The sequence below is a fragment of the Mytilus edulis genome, chromosome 11 (genome assembly GCF_963676685.1).
Source record: "Mytilus edulis chromosome 11, xbMytEdul2.2, whole genome shotgun sequence".
Lineage (NCBI taxonomy): Eukaryota > Metazoa > Mollusca > Bivalvia > Mytilida > Mytilidae > Mytilus > Mytilus edulis.
In genome coordinates, this window is record NC_092354.1 from 31356225 (window position 1) to 31377538 (window position 21314).

Consider the following 21314-nt stretch of genomic DNA (forward strand, 5'->3'; position numbering starts at 1 on the left):
AGAGCAAAATCCTAAATATATGCACCGTACGCCTGTTAGATGCAGAACGCACAGATAACGTCGAAGGTAACAGGTGAATATACTATCGGTATCGAATTCGACCCGGAACTTGTTAATCATTGGCAATACTAATTATGTGGACAACAAAAAATACTTTAGTGGTGTAATTTTTAATCAACACTAATGTCCTATATTAGCTATTTATAAAGTTGAATTCTTTGATATGCCGTTTTTACCTGATGACGACTGACAAATTGGACCTCGTTATTTGAGTATTGTAGATTAATATATATATATATATATATATATAAACGAGTCTAAATTGAAAACTACGTTCAAACCTATGATTGCGTTGGATAAAAACCGCAATATTTATACGTGTGCATGTCAAACAAATTTCGTTGTAGAAGGGTCTAAAAACAGCACAAACAACATTTTCCAAAAGACTATAAAGTGAAAAGTATATTTAAACAAAACGCATTTGACTAACAGGTCGAACAACTGATGTTCTTTAACCCTGCTGACTGCCATTGACGATTGCCAAATAAAATTGATCACACGCTGTAACAAAACGGATCTGAATATAATTTAATACGTCACAGAAAAAAAAATTTGTTAACTTATTGTTATATATATATTTACAATGAATTGACAGGGGTAAAATGTTCAGGCAAGACTATTCCAGACTTGGAGAACTTCGAAACATTTTACCAAATGCAGTTATGCTTGCCCTGACAGCATATTCCACAGCAATCCAGAAAAGAAATTGTATGTTATTTACAAATGCAAGACTACAATTTAGAACTCTCATCATGTTACAGAAGTAATATCTTCTACTTTTGCCAAGAGGCTCCATATTCCGTGACCGAAACTTTTACTTGGCTCATCACAGTAATTCAACTGAAAGGAGATAGTATACAAAACACAGTTATATGCCGAAATGTTAAAGCTTGTTCTAAAATTGATGCACTATTTTTAAATAAGCTTGGTACTAACCATTCCTAATGTGGAGAATCATCCTCCAAAACATGTTTATTTGCTATGTTTCATCATGCTACAATGGACAAAAACAAGAGAAATATCTTGGACGATTTTTTTTATATCAGATTGTAAAACATGGGTAGTTATAGCCACAACAGCATTTGGAATGGGCATTAATGTTCCAGACATCCGAAATGTAATTCACTGGGAAGCGCGTAGAAGTCTGAATGGTTTTATGCAGGAGAGTGGTAGGGCAGATAGAGATGGCAATGTTGCATTCTCCATTGTTTATTATCATAACATGAATATATCGGGTAAGTACATCCTGAAGAAAATATTAGCAACAAACCTACCTGATGTAGATGTAGTTTTTTGTAGGGATATGCCCACAGAGCAAGAGAGGGTATTTTGCAGACAACTGCCATGCACGTTTACCAGTAAGTACTTTTAGTTATTTACCTAGACATTAATATAGAAATAAAGAAATGTGGTATGATTGCATATGAGTCAAATATCCACTTGAGTCCATATATAGAGGATGTAAACTAATTCATGTTATCGTCATTTAGTGAAAATTCATTCTTTATTATATTCATTCTTAAAAAAAATCATGTCAACATTAAATTAATAATCATCTATTTGAAAAATCATCTTTCTCGAGTATTATTTTAATAGAAGTTAAAGTTTTAAAATGGGTTTTTTTCAGGATTTTAGTAATGTGGTGCTTTATGCTCTCGTTTTGGAGGTTGCAATCCGTTATAGGAACAATTTTATGGCTCAACAAAACGGCGATGAGGATAACAACAAATGTCACAGATATGCCGCACATAGACAATATAGTATGTGGACCCATGAACATTTGGGTACTGGTACTAGCAGGACAATATCAAGCTGCTGTGAAAAAACAAATTCAACCAATCAGAACGGAGTACTTTCTTTTGTTTTTTATTTAAATGTTTTTTTTTTTCTATTTTATTTCCAACGTAACATATGTTTTTTTGTAACATCAACCAATGGAATGTTATCATATGGCTTTTGCTCTCTCTTTCTTGTTCTTCAGATTTGAACCATTTGACAAACTAATTTTACGTTTTCTCAGAATAGCGTTAAGAGCTTGTTTTTGTAGTCGCTTTATGACCGCTTCATTCCATAAACTTTTGGTTCATTTATAATATGTCGAGGACTAGTGTTTACGTGCACTACCTATCTTAAATAAAGGCAACAGTAGTATACCGCTGTTCAAAACTCATAAATCCATGGACAAAAAACAAAATCGGGGTAACAAACCAAAACCGAGCGAAACGCATTAAATATAAGAGGAGAACCACGACACAACACACACAGAAACAGACCAATCATCAGACAAAACACCACGAGAATAACAAATGTAACATGAAAACCAAATACATGAATTTCGGATAGACAAGTACCGTGCCACGTCTTATCTCAATATCTCAAAAACAAGAGAAAACACAAACGACTCAACGTTAAACAGAGATACGCTAGAAATAAAGTTTCTATAGCTCGGCCTTTGTGACGCTATTGACAATTAAGGGTAATATTTGAATCTGAGTTCTACTGTCTGTTACATTGTTGTATGCATAAATAATTGTTTTAGTTTGATCAATTTCAGCAATTTTTTGAGTCTCGAAGAATTTCTTCTAAAGACTTTCGAGAAGAAAATTCTCTTGATCAAAAGCTATGATGCTTAAGATAATTTCGACACATTCATAGGCTTTCTTTGAATAATAGAACCGCATGCTGTTACTAATTCAAAATCGGAGGTTATTGTAGTTTACTTTGTAATGGGTCAAATGAACTGCACAAGATCTCTATGAGTTTTTCACTGAGTGTTCCAATAATCCATAATCCATTAAGTATGCATCATGTTTAACACTTAGGTTTTAGTTGTAATATATACTAAAATTTAGCACATGATGATGCAACAGATTCGAATGATTGATCACTTCAAAATACTTTTCTATACTATAATTAACTATACTATACTTTTACTATATTATGCTATGCTATACTATACATCACATTGATTGATTGATTGATAGTTGCTTAACGTCCAGTGGCAAATATTTCATGCATATTCAGGACGAGAACACGTTCACAATAAATACAATAGGTAGGTTGATACGATAGAGGCCATCTGGGATGCACAATTTTCGAAGTTTAAATTTCTGAGTTTGCCGCATAATAGCATTAACTTTTAAAACATTACAGTGTTCGTAAGGTATTTCTTGTCAATAAGTAGTGTTCTATCTGTGTGCTGCATTCCATTGCATACGTAGTGGTATTTGTCACCTATAGCAACTCGGCACAACGGACACTTTCTCTTTTCTCGGGACTGGATTTTTAGTAGTTAAAAGCAGTTTTGTTTTAGGCAGTTAAGAATATATGTACATTGATTGATTGTTGGTTGCTTAACGTCCAGTGGCAATTATTTCATGCATATTCAGGACAAGAACAAGTTCACAATAAATACAATAGGTAGGTTGATACAATATAGGCCATCTGGGATGATGGTCGGAGAAATTTGGACTGCCACCGGAAAAGGAGGGTATATTGGATAGGGACAGAAATTTTGCCTTGCAAAAGGCCACCTACAGACCCCTCAAAAGAGTTGTTGCAAGGGTTCTTAACGTGCAAAGAGCGTGGCACTCTCTTTACACGAGGCATCGGATTTAACGTCCCCTTCTGACCGGACGTGACTGCGAACTTGATACATCCCGCACAGCCAAACGGACGCCCCACTTCGGCAAGCGTTTTACTGCCGGTCGGGAGAAGACCAAGTGACCATATTTCTATACCCCAGTCACCCTTGGGGAAAATATATGTACAGGGCCTGCTGTCACAATCCTTAATTCTTGCTTTATGAGTTAATTTTGAGGGAATTTTCAAGCTTAAAACATGCTTACAACACTAAAACCACCCATCTTAAAAATGAATTTTTATCATCGCAGAATAAAAATTTTATAATCACCCATCTTAAAAATGTATTTGTATCATCGCAGAATAAAAAAATTATAAGTTTTGTCCTCTAATAGTCTGCATGATATTTATTACATTATGATGGATTATTGAAGTCTTGAAGATCTTTGTGGAAATAAAAAAATTATGAAGTGACAGTTGCATAAACAATAAAGATATATATATTTATCGTTGTGATAATGGACAAAGCTAACTACATCGCGGAAGCAGAGCGTCAGCTCTCTGATGAGAGATTTTATAAGAAACTTGACTATGACCCTACTTCCGAGTTTAGTTCCGAAATTATCACTGCGTTACAAACCATGCACAACGACGGTCACATAGATGAGGATACAATTGGATATTTAAAACCAGAGAACGCCAAGCCTGGTCGATTGTATCTTCTTCCTAATATACACAAGGTTAACAACCCTGGTAGACCCATTGTATCCGCTAACGGCCACCCGACTGAAAAAAACTCGGAATTTGTAGACTGTCATTTTAGATCTCATGTAGAAAATTGTCCTTCTCACATTCAAGACACTACAGATTATCTTCGCAAAATGGAATCCATGAACCCTCTTCCTCCGGAAACCCTCCTTGTCACTTTAGATGTCACCTCATTGTAAACCAACATACCTCATGATGACGGAATACAATCATGTAGGGAAATATGGGATTTGCGAAACACTTTAGAACCACCGACCGAATGTTTAGCCCAGCTGCTTTCTCTTGTCCTTAAATGCAACAATGTTACTTTTAATGGTGATAATTTCCTTCAAATAAACGAGACAGCGATGGGGACGAAAATAGCACCGTCTTACGCCAATATTTTCATGGGAAAATTAGAGAAACATTATTTCAACATATTTATCCAAACCTCTGTCTTGGTTCCGTTTCATCGATGATGTTGACAAGAAATGGATTGAATCCCAACAAAAAATGGATGCTTTTATCAGACATACAAACAACGCCCACCAGTCAATTAAATTTACATATGAAATATCCGACTCTTGAGATATCTTTCATAGACACAACTATATCTATAAAGAACGGTGTCGTATCAACAGACCTCTACTGTAAACCTACAGATAAACATCAGTACCTTTCTCCCCAAAGCTGTCACCCAAAACACTGTACAAAAAGTATCCCGTACAGTCAAGCTCTCAGAGTAAAGCTCTGTCACTCAGCGGATACAGGAACTTCGCGGATTTTTAATCAAACGAGGTTATAAGAAATGGGACATAAATAAGGGGTTTTGCGCGTGCTAACAATAACAGCCGAAAGTACCGGTTACTGTATAAAAAGAAGAGGCGTAGTAAAATAGTTCCATTTGTTTGAACATACAATCCCGCCTTTTCTTACCTTTCACGTTTGATCCGTGCCAATCGGCAAAGTATTGCCAATCACCCAAAATCTTTCCTGATCCTCCCGTCTTAGCTTTTTTGGGAGACCAGCAAGTTTAAAAGACTTGTTTGTAGAAGCTGCCGTCTCCTCTAATAAAAGCTGTTCAACTACATGATGGTGCAAGTCGCGTGGTAACAAACGATGTCTGACTTGCAAACTAATAGTGAATACTCAAACATTTACTTGCCATTCCACTGGGTCTGTTTACACACTATTCTGTAATGTAACTTGCAAAACCAAGAATGTTGTATACTTTCTTCAGTGTCAATGTGGCATGCAGTATGTTTGCGAGACAGAACAACCATTCAACAAACGCATGAATGGTCATCGTAGCGACTACACATGCAAGCCCGACCTCCCCGTAAGTCGTCATTTAAGATCACATGGACACGACCAAGCTTAAAGAAACAAAACCTATTCGTTGCATAAAGGGGACATAATATATTCTGTTTACGAAAGATACAAAACCTATTCTTTGCATAAAAGAACAAATATTCTGTTTATAATGTTAATATGTGTCTAGAAAATCAACCTTATATATATATATATATATATTATAGAAAGTAAGGTCGACCCTTGTATGCAATCAAAGAAACAATTATTGAAGTCTTGCTGATTTTGAGGCAGACGATACTAGTAATATAAATTTGTATTATGGAAGTCTATATGTAAACTATAGGTATACATTTAAATTGCAAAAATATCAATAATACATAATTTCAAATATAACACAGACTATGTGACAGCATAGCAGAAGGTGTTGTAGCAATACATATACATTATTTTAGCATTTCGGTGTTCAAATTAAAATATCCAAATATGAAATGATCTAAATTACACATCTCTTTTACATTGTTTGTACTTATTTGTTTGATAAACTAGTACAACATTAGTTTCAATATCCATGAAATAGTAACAAACTGCATCACGAATTCCTTATTTTAGATAATGAAAACAAGTGGTCCCCTCACACAAACAGAGATGGGTTTGAAAGAACAATTTTTCAATCCCTCAGTGTATATAATGTACCAAGCGGCATCCATATCTAAAAAAGTAAAATCACAAAAATACTGAACTCAGAGGAAAATCAATACGGAAAGTCCATAATCACATGGCAAAATCAAATAACAAAACGCATCAAAAACGAATAGACAAGAACTGTCATATTCCAACGGGGTCCGAATTTCGTTGGAGAAAGCTGGCATTACAAATGTATGTATTAAAAGTCGACATGTCTGTCCTTAAGTCGAAATATAAACCGACTATTTCAGAGTAATATCCACAGAAAATAACATCTTATAATCACATGTTAGCCAATTATGTTATAATACTAATAAGACGGTAACCAACATCCATGTACATATATTGTTCAATCCAGGGAAAGATTTTTGGGGTCTTCATCTTTATATTCTCTCAATTTTACAATAGTATTCTTCTCTTGTTTGAAACGCCTTCTGTGCAAAATAACATTATAACCACAGCTTTGATTTTTCGTGTCAAAATGCTATTTTTCTCTCTCTTTAATTTCCCTGTGTTTTGAGTGTGTATATATATGACAAATTTTGCTAGTAACAAAATCAAATCCCAGCCTTTCAAATGTTTGCTGTGATTAAAAAGTGATAACGACCCTTTTAGTTTCAATGTTATACATTTTCTTCAAAATTAAGAAACTAAAAAGTATACATTTTTTTCATCTGATACTATAATAACCTCTTGCAATTGAATGGAGATAGACAGTTGATTCCAACTAAGTTAACTTTCATATTCATGAATTGTAGATAGGTGAAATACAGATAACCAATGGCTCCAAGAGGAAAGAAATCAACACAATATAGTGGCCGTACAGCCAAGATGACGGCCTGGAATGGAGTGACAGACATTATTGGTAGCTGCGATCTCCAGGCTGGAAAGCTGTACCACATCAAGTGTGTGGTACCTACCAATGATTTTAATTATGCAAGGTGTTATAACGCCTCTCCATCAATAACCTTTGAGGTATATTCGTGTTCATCTTTTTTCAATAAGTTTCATCTTTTGATCAAACGAAGAACAATGAACGTTATACTAAACTCTAAATAAAATTTAAAAAAAATCAGTAAACACATCCAAGACTTGTAAAGGCAAGAGGCTCATTACTTTGAACAGGCGCAGTATAACATGAATGACACAGTAAAGTAGAAGAACATGGAAATATCATCATGAAGATGAAGAACAAGAGGCTCTCAAGAGCCTGAATCGCTCACAGTAATTCTTTTGGTTAAATCTCTCATCAATGATTATTTTGGCTTTTCAATTTATTTTAATGTTTTTTGGATAGTCCTATTTTCTTCAAAAGCCAAAAAAAATAATCATTTTCTCCTATGTTCTATTTTAGCCATAGTAGCTATGTTTCTTGACATACAAGGAAATAAAATATAAAATTTATACTAGATACTCTGAAACTCATTTAGCCTAATTTTGGCTGAAATTGATACAGCAGTTTCAAAGGAGAAGATTTTTTAAAGTAAGTCAACATGATGAACAAATTGTGAAAAAAAAGTCTTTAAAGGGCAATAACTCCTTAAGGGTCAATTGACAATTTTGGTCATTTGACTTATTTGTAAATCTTACTTTGCTGAAAATTATTGCTGTTTACAGTTTCTCTATCTATAATTATATTCAAGATAATAAACAAAAACAGCAAAATTTCCTTAAAATTATCAATTCAGGGGCAGCAACCCAACAACAGATTGTCTGATTCATCTGAAAATTTCAGGGCAGATAGATCTTGACCCAATGAACATTTTTATCCCCTGTCAGATTTGCTCTAAATGCTTTCGTTTTTAAGATATAAGCCAAAAACTGCATTTGACCCCTATGTTCTATTTTTAGCAATGGCGACCATGTTTGTTGATAGATCATAACTTTGGATACAATTTACAAACTAGATACCCTAAGGAACATTCAGTTGAAGTTTGGAAGTATTTTACCCAGTAAATTCAGAGGAGAAGATTTTTGTAAAAGATTACTAAGATTTACGAAAAATGGTTAAAAATTGACTATAAAGGGCAATAACTCCTTAAGGGGTCAACTGACCATTTCCGTCATGTTGACTTATTTGTAAATCTTACTTTGCTGACATTATTCCTGTTTACAGTTTATCTCTATCTATAATAATATTCAAGATAATAACCAAAAAACAGCAAAATTTCCTTAAAATTACCAATTCAGGGGCAGCAACCCAACAACGGGTCGTCTGATTCATCTGAAAATTTCAGGGCAGATAGATCTTGACCTGATAAACAATATTACCCCATGTCAGATTTGCTCAGTAGTTTCAGAGGAGAAGATTCTTGAAATAGTTTACGACGACAGACGACGGACGACAGACGACGACGGACGCCAAGTGATGGCATAAGCTCACTTGTTCCTTCGGGGCAGGTGAGCTAAAAATGCAGCATTTTTTAACAGCCACCCAGTAATGAGAAAATATTTTTCTGAGTGCATTAACACCATCTTGCATCCCCTCATATTAAAATGAGACAGCCAGAAGGGGCATTCATCAATACCAAAGGGGGAATTGGTAAAAACAAGGAGGCAGACCTTGTACAGGAGCACGCCATTACAAACCAGAAGGACTTTATAAGAGGACTAGGTAAGAAAAATAGACAGCCTGCAAGCACCCAAGTATTGTTACTGTGATTGTACTTCTGTATAAAAGTCTCCACTAGGAATTATCTCCCTTATACCATTGACATAACTTAAAAAAAGAGTTGCTTTATATTCCTATTTATTTTACTATTTTTAAACAGTTTCAAATTTAATATCTAAATATATGTGATCGATATTGTCCTAATGATTGAATTTGAATATAATTATTTGTAACAAACACAATCAGGATAAATTTGTAAGGTGGGGTAAGGTTAACCTGATAAATTCTCATATTATACAATTGCACACTTTGATTCTAATATTGCTTACAATGTATGACCAATTAAATCTATTAAAAAGGGTTAAGATAGTAGTTTCATTACTTTACTAAACAGTAAGAGCAACACATGCAGACAACACCTTGAACAGTTTCATAATATAAAGAAAACATCAGTCACATCTGTATTACTTGAATATAATGTTTATTAATATAGGAACAAAAACAATGAAAATGGTTCCAGGAGAGCCAGTAGCTCAGCAGACATCATACATCTGATTGGAGACAACGTAGACCATCTTTTTAGTATACCTAAATTCACCTCAAGCCATGCCAAGAAAACTTCATCTAAAGATATGAAAATTGCTATAAACATTTTAAGTAAAGCTCAGCCGTTTAAATATGTTAAGGGAAGGAAATTTGAAAGTTTTAAAACAATAAAAAAAAAATCCAAAATCGTTCAAAGGAAAGATCTTATAAATGTCATCCATAAAAAAATTCAGAGGTTATTTTTAAATTCATAATTTTTTCTATAGTGTGTTTAGTTTCATTGAATATCAACTACCTATATCTACTAAACTTTGTGTCTCTATTTAAAAAAAAATTAGAATACCTTATTTAATAAATGCCAATAGCATATAAATCATAACCATTAATTGCAGTGTTCAAGATGGCGAGAGCAAATGCACCAAAAATGCTTCAACATTATAAAGATCAAAAACATATAGAAATTTTACAGAAAAAGAAAGATGAAGCTATTTCAAAACAGCAACGCATAACTGATGAAATCATAAAAATAAAAGGAGAAATTGACACCTATGGAGGGCAGTGGGTTTCAGAGAAAGACATGGAAAGGGCTTTGGAAAAACTAAGTAGGACACAAAAAGTTGACGCCGTAAAAGGTCAAATTAAATATCAAAAAGTTGTTTTGAAAAAAAATCCTGAAGACAAAAACTTTTTAAATTTTCAGTTGATGGAAACAAATTTACTCTCAATCAACTGCTTTTGAATTGGAGAAAAATAGCTAATTTAACTATTTCTGGTGTCACATTTTCAGAGCACACACTGCATCGGTAGCACATAGTGCATGCAGAACAGTAACAAATGAAACATTAATGACGTTTACAACTATCATATGATACAGTAACAACTACTTAAGGTTATAAATAAAATTTGTAAAGAACAATTAAACTTTTTTTCGGAAAATCTTGTACCCCCGAGACCCTAGACTAGCAAAGTAAAACATTTAAATTAAGAGGCAGCTGAAGCCTTCCTCGAAGTGTGGGATTGTCCTTCCTTGTTGTTGGCACTCTGCTGTTTTCTGGTCTCAAGTCGGATTGTTGTGTATTTGACAAATTCCTCAGTTCCATGTTCAACTATAAACATGTAGCTAAAAAATATTGGATTTGTATTATAATTCACTGTTACATTGCACTGCCATCCACTAATTCTTGAAAACTTGGTAACTAAATATTTTTTTCAGAAATACAGTCTACATTCTTCAACAGAAAGAAGAGCGTGAACTGAGAAGTAAACATAAACAAAGAATCTTTACATTATATACAAATATGGCCCTGAATGTGTTGGAAAGTAATATAATCCAAATATCATCTTACCAGGAGTTTGATTTAAAGCCCGACAGGGTGTATAAGATATACATTGCGGAGAGAAATAATTATGGAATTGTAATTAAACCAAAAACAAAGGTAAATACCTCATTACTTTTTCCATAGACCAAAGAAATCCTATATATCTTTGATTTCTCAAAATTACTAGCCAAAAAAAGATTAATTAACACTAGCAGTAAATAATTTAAAAGCCCAGGTAAAGATGGTATCACAACAAATTTCTATAAAAAAATCTATAGCACACTTATGAAGATGAGAATATCAGAAACAGAGGTAAAATTGTAATTTCTTAGAGCACACACCGTACATACAAGTGGAGGATACTTATCTTCTAATATGATAATGCACTAATGTTTATTTCAGTTTGTGAACCTCAATGTATAAATAAGGATTTGTGATGTCATTACTAATGACACTATCTTAACATGTTCACATGGCATTGTGATACGAATAAAATCATCATAGATTCTATATAGTTATTAAAGGTTCTAGAATTATATCCAAGTATGCTAGACGCGTAAAAAAGTACGAAGTTGAAGAGCATTGAGGATCCAAAATTCCAAAAAATGTGCCAAATACGGCTTAGGTAATATATGCCGCCAAGGGACAGAGGGTCAGTGATTTAAAGTCACTGTTGCTAAGAGTATCATACATCAATGAGCATAGTTAACTTAAGTGGCAAGTACATTTTTTGATAGACGAGGTTATTTATTTTGGTAATTTTCAGGACACATGAGTCTACCAAAGTATTAAAATGTTGAGAAAAAGGTGCATTATTGAAATTTCTTAGTAGAAACACCAGACAAACTAAAAATACCAGGAAGAATTTCACTTTTAAAAAGAGATGTAAAATGGACATCCTATTGTTGAAATGCAAAGCAAGATGAATTGTTACGCATGTCACTCCAAATTAAATCTATAGTATATAATAATCATCACACTATTGATAGCATCCAAACAGTTAAAAGCGCAAAACTTAAGATTGACCAGTCCAAACCAACGACGTGTGTAGACTAGTTGTGTATTTTCTTATGAACATTGATAAATTATGTTTTATGACGTTTTATTACAATGTTGATGGTTTACCGTATAATACACATGTTCATATTGTGACAAGAACTTTTGGAAGAACTGAATTCTATAAAAGATTGATACGATAGAGGCCATCTTTAAAAGAACAATGTGTTTGATTTTAATTTGTTTTATAGTAATATTCACTAATAATAAACTTTTTTTACTGTCTATGTTTAGAATGAGGTAAATAGAAACTTAAGGAATGATGGTTACACCAATGATGCCATGGTATCAGGGAGGTACACTGACAGAAATCAGTTGAGAAGAAAGGTAATTTTTAAGATGAATAGTTCGGTTCCGCAATCGCACGGAATAGGATAATTCCGTACTCGTTTTGTACTTTACAATCCGTTACATACTTCCGGGGAGTTCGATACAACAACAACAACTACAACTGAACAAAGAAGGTCATCGATTATATTTTATAGCCACAGGTAATTTGTGTTCAATATATTATCTTGTATCTAACAATTAGTATTCACTTGGAACTGGTATACCAAACAGTTTGAAAGGCGCAAAGATAAATTTATACGGAATGTCTATTTTTGGCGGTCTTTTCAAAATCTATAAATGATAAATCATGACAAAACCACAGGCACTTACGTTGATACTGGGTCTTCCAATGGATAGAAACAAGTGCCTGTGGACAAAACATATAATTTTTGCGTTGCAGAGAGAATTTTCTTGGGACTTTGAAGTTCTTTCTGAAACATGAGACTTTTGGATTAACAAAAATAACCTTTTTTTTAATTTCCATTTGCCCAGTGTAGTATTACATATTCAAAACAGCAAATTATGTAAAGGCCTTAGCCATTCAATTAATTCATGCCATTATCATGATGTACTTGCAAGGCTATTTTTTTCATATGACACCAACCTCAACTAAAGATTAAAAAAATATCCTTGCAAGATGCATTTATTGTTTTTATTTTATATTTTTATATACTATTGTACATGTTGTATTAAAAATTATTATATTATAAGGGCTAGTGAGTACTCCCTAGGCTATATAATTATGTTTACCAGAATGAGTGTGCCACTAAAAAGGGTAATTTTACTTTAATGTCCTGCTGGTAAGAATAGGGCTTTTCTTTCAACATATTAACTGTCCAAAACAGGAGCATGTCTAGAACAGGGTATGTGTTTCAAAATGTTTGTGTTCAGCATGTTCAGAACAGGGTATATTTTGGGTAGTGCTATTTACACAATTATACTCAAAATGATTGCCAATAATAAAATCCCCTTTGAGAGCAACATATAGACATTAATACATATATTTCAAAAAAAAAAAAAAATGTCCCTTAATGATTTTTAATTGTCGTTTCCTGAGAATAAAAATTTAGCAGGCATTTTACATTTAAAATACCAAACACTTTAATTTTTTAAGTAATACTGTACAAATGTAGATTAATTTCAAATCACAGTACTGTAACCAAATTGTACATACATGAGTTTTAAAAAATAGTAGCGGAAATATAACATGTTATTATTTCTTTAATAGTTATCCCATGAGGACACAGGTGTGTCAGTGTCAGATCACCCTGATCGCGGGAGGCCAGAAGGTGATCTGACACTGACACACCAAAGTACGAGTGAAAAGAAGATGTGGTGTGATTGCCAAATGAGACAACTATCCACAAAAGACCACAATGACACAAACATCAACAACTATAGGTCACCATACGGCCTTTAACAATGAGCAAAGCCCATACCACATAGTCAGCTATAAATATTATAACTATTTTACATCCCAGCTGTTTAAGATTAGATGAAAAATCCCTTACAATTCTTAAAATGCACTAAGTTTAGAACGCCACACAACCATTATAATATATTTTATATATTACTATATAATGTATACCCTTTTTGACCCCTAAACGGATGAGTCGATATCACACAATGTCAATTCGCCCCACTGGCCAATCAGCCCACACTAGATTGTCCCACTCTTGTTCGTCCCATTTTGAAAAAGTGTAAAATAAAATTGCACAATCAGTCCCACAACTTACTAACAAAAAGGGTTTTAACCCCACTGAATAAAGGTAAACAAACTCTCCCCACTTATAAAAAAATCTTGCCTCCTCTAAGTATGTTAAATAACTGGTATTTGGTATTCAGTCGTCCTGGTGTAGTAGGGGGTTGATATGCTAAATGTCTTGAGTTCGAATCCCAGCATAGTCACTGGATTTTTTCGAAGTAAATTTTGATGGATAGTCTTTTCTGTATTAATTATAAGTTATTAAGTGGATTTGACGTTCCCGCCAAAATGTTACCAGGTTATAGAACAAAGGAAAGCATGCAAAACAAAGAAACTCAAACTGGGGTGATCTGGCTCAGATCACCCCTTTTATAACAAAGGAGCTGCGATGTAACTCTTATTATAAGTAACAGGATACATGCATATATGACTATACATGTACATATATGTGTAACTATATTTGGTATTTGCAATCAATGTAAAAATGTACATTGTACCTTGCAAAATGCAAGGTCCTCGTGCTTTGCAGACAGTTTTTAACCTCATTTCCTATTTTAAATAGTGAATACATTTTTTTGTAGTATATATGCTATATCTTATAAACTACACGCATATAATTTATTATCAATAAAAATATTTCTTGTTTGAACTGATACATTTTTGTACATACATAGATATAGGAAGATATGGTGTGAGTGCCAATGAGACAACTCTCCATCCAAATATCAATTTTAATAAATAAGTAAACCATTATAGGTCAATGTACAGCCTTCAACACAGAGCCTTGGCTCACACCGAACAACAAGCTATAAAGGGCCCAAAATTACTAGTGTAAATTAAACCATTCAAACCGGAAAACCAATATATATATTATAAGGAAAAGGTGAACTTTATTTGGTTTATATAATGAACAACGCTTTGTACGGCTTATCAGTCATTTTGTTTGCCTTGCCAATTCCATATGATCTTGACCTTCTTATCAATTATTATGGTTCATTGTCCCGCAGTAATCTGATGTTCAGTGGTTTTCCTTTGTTTTAGGGGTTCATAAGTGTTTCTTTATTTTTTTTATACCACTACACAAATTTTTTTTGAGATTATGTATTGGTATCATATCATCGTCGTATGAAGACATCAGGTTTACACACCATTACTTTTGTATAAGACAATAGAAATCTCTGAAAGAAGTACATGTAGGTCCAGTAAGGACTGATTTTGGCCTCAAATTTCAGGGTCATCCGACAAAAGATTTTGACTACTTTTTAAACACTTAAGTGTCTATTTCATTTGAATTAAATAGTTTATGAGAAAGATTTGAACTGATTTAGTCATTAAAAACAATCTGATTCAAGCTCAAATATGAAACATCAACCAAATATGCCGAAAAATGTCACTTTTCTTATGGTTTTTGTCAAAAATGACAGTGGACGCATCCATGTTCATCCTCAACCTTTATATATGTTATGTATTATCATAAAATACAACTTTCATTTCAATAATAAGGATGAACACGAATTTTCTACATTGGCTAGAGGTATAGGGGGAGGGTTGAGATCTCATAAACATGTTTAACCCCGCCGTAATTTTGCGCCTGTCCCAAGTCAGGAGCCTCTGCTCTATGGTCGGGTGGTTGTCGCTTTGACATATTCACCATTTCCTTTCTCAATTTTACTTTCATTTTACATGAAAACTGTCTAAAATTTAACTAAAATGCTAGAATTTTGAAGAATTCAGCAATTTAGCATGACTTTAAGGTGCCAGTACCCGATGTATGTTCATTGTATAGTCAAAAATAGCCCATACAAGTATTTATGTAGCAGAAGCACTCTACTGTCCAATAAATAACTAAAAGTTTACATTTTAAACACAAGGTTTATGACCACAAAAAGAAGGTTGGGATTGATTCTGGGAGTTTTGGTCCCAACAGTTTCAGAATTTGTAAAAGGGACCAAAATTAAACTTTGTTTGATTTCATCAAAAAATTAATTATTAGGGTCCTTTGATATGTCAAATTTAACGGGTTTAAACAGTGCATTTAATTTAGATTCTTAATTTTTTGGTCCTGTTGTCAAATTGGTCTTCATCAAGGTCCAACATGTCCAAAATTTTAATTGGTTTGATTTTAACAAAAAAAGAATTCTTGTGATTCTTTGATATGCTGGACATTTACTTGGATTTTTGATTATGAGTAAAGTTTTCAAATTGGTCTAAATCAGGGTGATTGGTCCACATTAAAGTTTGTTTGATTTCAACAAAAACTGAATACATGAGGTTCTTTGATATGCTGAATCTAAACATGAATTTAGATTTTTGACATTTTGACCCCATTATCCAATTGGCCCAGATTGAGGTCTAAAGGGTCGAAAATTGAACTTTATTTGATTTCACCAAACATTGAATTCTTAGGGTTCTTTGATATGCTGAATCTAACCAAGTATTTAAATTTTGGATAATAGACCATAGAAGGTACATGTTTATATCAAATTAAAAATTTTGAAATCCTTAGACCACATTCATTCTGTATCAGAAACAGGGCTTGACCTCTGCAATCGTATTCAGCTGTGGTCTGCAGAGCATTTTATTATAGAGATTAGACCATTGGTTTCACACAAGTAATTTTTTAAGCCCTTTATAACTTGCTGTTAGGTGCGAGTGTAGGCTCCGTGTTGAAGACTACCTTGATTTATCATGGCCTTGGTTTACTTATATAAATTGTGACTTGGATTGAGAGTTGTCTCATACCACATCTTCCTACCTGTATATCTATGACTTATTTATAAATATCCATCCTTTTTTTTTTGCAGTATGGGGAAGAAGTATTGCTGTGTCCCACTGTGTCACAATACATCAGACACTGTCACAGAAAATGGCTCAAAGGTGATTCTCCACAGATTTCCAATGTCAGAAAAGAAATCTCACATAAAGAGGCAATGGATAACCAGAGTTAATAATGTTAGGGCTAATTTCGTGGTGAATGATAGTTCTCGAATTTGCAGTGAACATTTTGAGGGTCCATTCACAGACCAATCACTACCAACAAGGTTTCCATCAAAGCCTCAAAAGGAAGTTAAGACAAGAAGACCTCTTTTAAAATATGAATTAAATGTTGACAATAATATCAACATTCCTCCATGTGATACACAAATGAGCCATATTAATGATACCAGCATTTTAGAAGGTTTGAATGAGAATGTACATGCTATGCATAACTTTGAAAAACTGGCGATTGCTACACAAACTATGGACACAGGTATGAATGCAACACCTGAGTATGTTGATGTGGAAACACAAGTGGGCCACACAAAAGAGGTGAAGGATATAGGAATACAGTGTGACTTACCTAGGATGATATTCGAGGATATTAAAGATGATGACAGCAAAGTCAAGTTTTATACTGGCTTCCCAACTTTTAAAGTGTTTTGGCTGTTCTTCTTGACACTAACTAAACATGGTGCAGAGAAACTAAACTATTGGGAAGGAGAAAAAAGATCAATGGGGGATAAACTGTACCACCAGGAAAGTTATGACAAGCCAGGAAAAAAAACGTTTTTACGACCAATAGATGAATTTCTCTTAACATGTATGAAATTGAGACTTGGATTGAATCAAGAACATTTAGCGGACATATTCAGAATTTCAAAAACAACAGTTTCAAGAACATTCAATACTTGGGTTAACTTTATATATGACCATAGCAAAGGTTTAATTGCTTGGCCTACAAGAGAACAAATACTTGCGAATCTACCTCAGCATTTTAATGATCATGTTAATACAAGAATTGTACTTGATTGCACAGAATTTTTTACTGAAAGACCTTCTTCTCTTGTGTCACAGTGGCTGACATGGTCTGAATATAAGCATCACAATACATTTAAAGTCTTAATAGGAGTAACACCTAATGGAATGGTAACATTTGTGTCAAGATTATGGGGAGGAAATGTTTCTGACAGACATATAGTTGAACATGATGGGTTGATACCTAAATTGTCTCCTGGAGATGTTATAATGGCAGATAAGGGGTTTACTATTGAAGACTTACTCTCCCCAGACATTGGTTTAAATGTTCCACCTCGTGTATCAACAAAACATCAGATGTCATCCTCAGAATTTTTCAAAACAGCTAACATTGCCTCAGCTAGAATTGTTGTCGAGATGAAAATGGAGCAAGTGAAAAATTTTCAGATTTTGAATTCTATTTTACCACTTTCAGAAGCACATCTGGCTGAACAAATAGCTATAATTTGTATATCTTGGACAAACTTATTGCCTCCTCTTTTGCAATAACTTAAACATTAAGGGCATATTCAACAGTATATTTCTGACAGTGATAATTTCTTTATTTTTACATAAGTTATGTTAATATTGTTTACAGCACATACTGTTATCATAGAACAAATTTTTGCTTAAAAAATAGTGTACAAAATAATGTACATGTAGGTCAAAATTAAACCAAAGAAATGTGTGTCAAACTTGCAATGTCATATATATTGTCAAAAATAAACAAGTGACATGTCCCACAAAACCTCATTGTGACATTTGAATATGTAACAAAATTTTCAGGAAAATATATATATTTATTTTCAATCATTTAGTGACTCTTATTACCTGTCTTCACTTGCATGACTTGAAACTATTGGATATGCTCTTAAATTATACAAACAGCTGTTGTCATGACATGCAATTTTGTTTTCATTTTTCATGCCATACAAGTATACATGTACATGATGTACATGAAATATTAAAGATAACAAAATTTTATTGTATTAATTTCTTATCTCAATTATCATATGATTACATGTATATGGTTCACTTAACTTTTAAATATGACTGTGTAAAACAGTACATTCACTGGATAAAAATTTTGGCCAATGTTTTCTATAATCATGATAATGAAGATGAAGTCACATCAAACTTGAGACTCGGTGAAATTTTATTTATGACTTGGTCTTTCTAAATTGTATGTTGAATTAAAGTTTCGACCCAGATTTCATGGTTCACTGAACATAGCAAATAATACATACTTTATGTTTGTGTCTGTCCCAAGTCGAGAGCCTGTAAATCTGACAGTGGTTATCATTTGTTTATTTGTTACATATTTGTTTTTCATTCATTTTTTTTTAATATAAATAAGGCATTTTGTTTTCTCCATTGAATTGTATTACATTGTCATTTTGGGTCTTTAGCTGACTGTGTGGTATGGGCTTTGCTCATTGTTGAAGGCTGTACGATTACCTATAATTGTTAATTTCCGAGTTTTTTGGGTCTCTTGTGGAAAGTTGTCATTGGAAATCATACTACATCTTCTATTTATATTTAGTTCAAATAGGGCATCTGTGTATTGGTGGACACATTTTCTTGTTGAATAGTACATATAAACCTCCATTCAAGACCAATGAAGTTGATAGGGTACTGATAAATCAGTAAGGCATGCAAAATATTTTAAAGTGTGTGCACTTTCCTCTTTTATATGTATGAATTGTCTAGTTTTCAAGCATCTGATTCACTGAGCTTCTAAAAGAGAATTCATTCATTTAAAATCTTTAACAATGAGCAAAATCCATACAATAATTAAAGAACTTTCATAACATATCTTTCATACATGTAGGTACCATAGATGATTGCTTGAAAACAAAATTAGAACAGTCACAACATCCTGAATTGACCATGAAGAAAATGTATGAATTTGAGCCTCTAGTGTTTACCAGTCATCCAGTCTGGTCTGTAATTTTAAAGTCTGATATTCATTTGATATTTTTTTTGTTTTTTGGTACTTTCATACTTTCAAAGGAGCAGATTTAGAAAAAAAGAAGTTTAACACAAACAGACTACAGATGGATGCCAAGTGATTGCAAAAACTATAATAATAACACATCCTTTTTGGACATATGAGCCTAAAAGGAATATTTGGTACTAACACACAGAATTGATAGTAAATAAATGGTCAATTAAAATGTTGAAATGGGGAATGTGTCAGAGACAACAACCCGACCATGATAGAAAAAAAACAACAGCAGAAGGTCACCAACGTAGCAAGAAATTCCCGTTACCATTTTTTAATCGTCAATACAGAACACTTTAAATCAGTTTATGATTCTTTAATAATTTTTCATTTAGGAAAAAGTGTTTTTCCTCGTTTCACTCTGCATGAAAAGAATTCAGGTATAATTGAATTCAAATAAAAAGAATTATGTTTGAAAAGCATATCTTTCCATAAAGCTTCATCAAATGATATTCTTTCAACGGAAATTCCCTTTGTTGTCCATACAACAAAGTCTACCCATGGTACTTCATACAATGCCATTTGTCCTTGAACTTGGAACATATATTTATGATTTCCTTTTAATTTCAACTTCCCATTCTCTAATTCACAGCAGAATTTTACATCAACTGCACATTGCTGAGGCTGTCTCTTTCTCCAAGGTGTTTCATCCTTGTCTGAACCATAAGGACACTTAATTTCAACTATGCCACAACCACAAACTTGACAAGATACAAAAGAATCAATACTGGCTCCAAGATATGGATAATTAGGATTCACAAGTAGACCTTTATTTTCCACTGTAACATTTTGACAAGTTTTCAGGTGATTAATTTGATATTCTTTAACTGCTACCCTCTCTTTTAAACGACCCCATTCCAAACTCTTAACTTTCAAATTTTGCTGTGACACATCATAATTTAGAATACGGCGAATTAAACAGTCTGGTTTGTCAGTTATCCTTTTGCAAACATCTCCAAATACAGAGGCAGTTAATAATTTTGATCTGGCTTTCATCCAGTTAATATTGATGTGTTGACCTCTTGTTGACAATTCTAACTGTTTTGATGTATCCATGGTGATAACCATATCATTTAAAAATGTTGAGAAAACATTTTTACAAGTTTCAGACTTTAAGTCAACTGTATCACGGTACACAAATTGAGGATTGTATGTATCTAAAAATTTATCAATTGAGCATTCTGTCCTTAAGGTTTTATATAAAACACATGTGGGATAAATATCCTTAAGTCCATCTAATATTTCACTTAAGAACTCGGTTTCATCATTGTCACAAGAACTTGGTTTGTATGCTCCTGGATATGGTTTTACTTTATCAGTTTTATCTTTATCGGTTTTTGCAAATGTTATATCTTTGACTCTTTTTGGACTTGGTTTTCTTGCTATAGGTCTGGGACGATCCCACTGACAAGCATCACTGGTACATGAATTTTTTGTTTTCTCTAATGTATATAAAAGAGCACCAACATGTGCACAAAAACCAGCATCACCTGCCTTGCAATTGCAATGTCCAGATAAAATATACCCTGTCTTTTTTGAAAGACACATGTAATGAGTAAAAGGTAGACATTTGGCCGGAAT

The 21314-nt window shown here is 33.3% G+C and overlaps 3 protein-coding genes across 3 annotated transcripts; 2 read left to right on the forward strand and 1 right to left on the reverse strand.

Moving 5' to 3' along the window:
- Positions 1-4160: 4160 nt before the first annotated feature.
- LOC139494180 (uncharacterized) lies at positions 4161-4589 on the forward strand. The gene has a single exon (XM_071282355.1). The coding sequence runs from the start codon at positions 4161-4163 to the stop codon at positions 4587-4589; it is 429 nt and encodes a 142-aa protein (XP_071138456.1).
- Positions 4590-12336: 7747 nt separating this feature from the next.
- On the forward strand, positions 12337-18372 carry LOC139495479 (uncharacterized). The gene is made up of 2 exons (XM_071283757.1): positions 12337-12410; positions 16759-18372. Exon 2 carries the CDS (start codon positions 16760-16762, stop codon positions 18236-18238), a length of 1479 nt encoding a protein of 492 aa, XP_071139858.1. The 5' UTR covers positions 12337-12410; position 16759; the 3' UTR covers positions 18239-18372.
- A 1688-nt stretch (positions 18373-20060) lies between these two features.
- LOC139494181 (uncharacterized) lies at positions 20061-21281 on the reverse strand. Its single transcript, XM_071282356.1, has one exon. It carries the CDS (start codon positions 21279-21281, stop codon positions 20061-20063), a length of 1221 nt encoding a protein of 406 aa, XP_071138457.1.
- Positions 21282-21314: the final 33 nt, after the last annotated feature.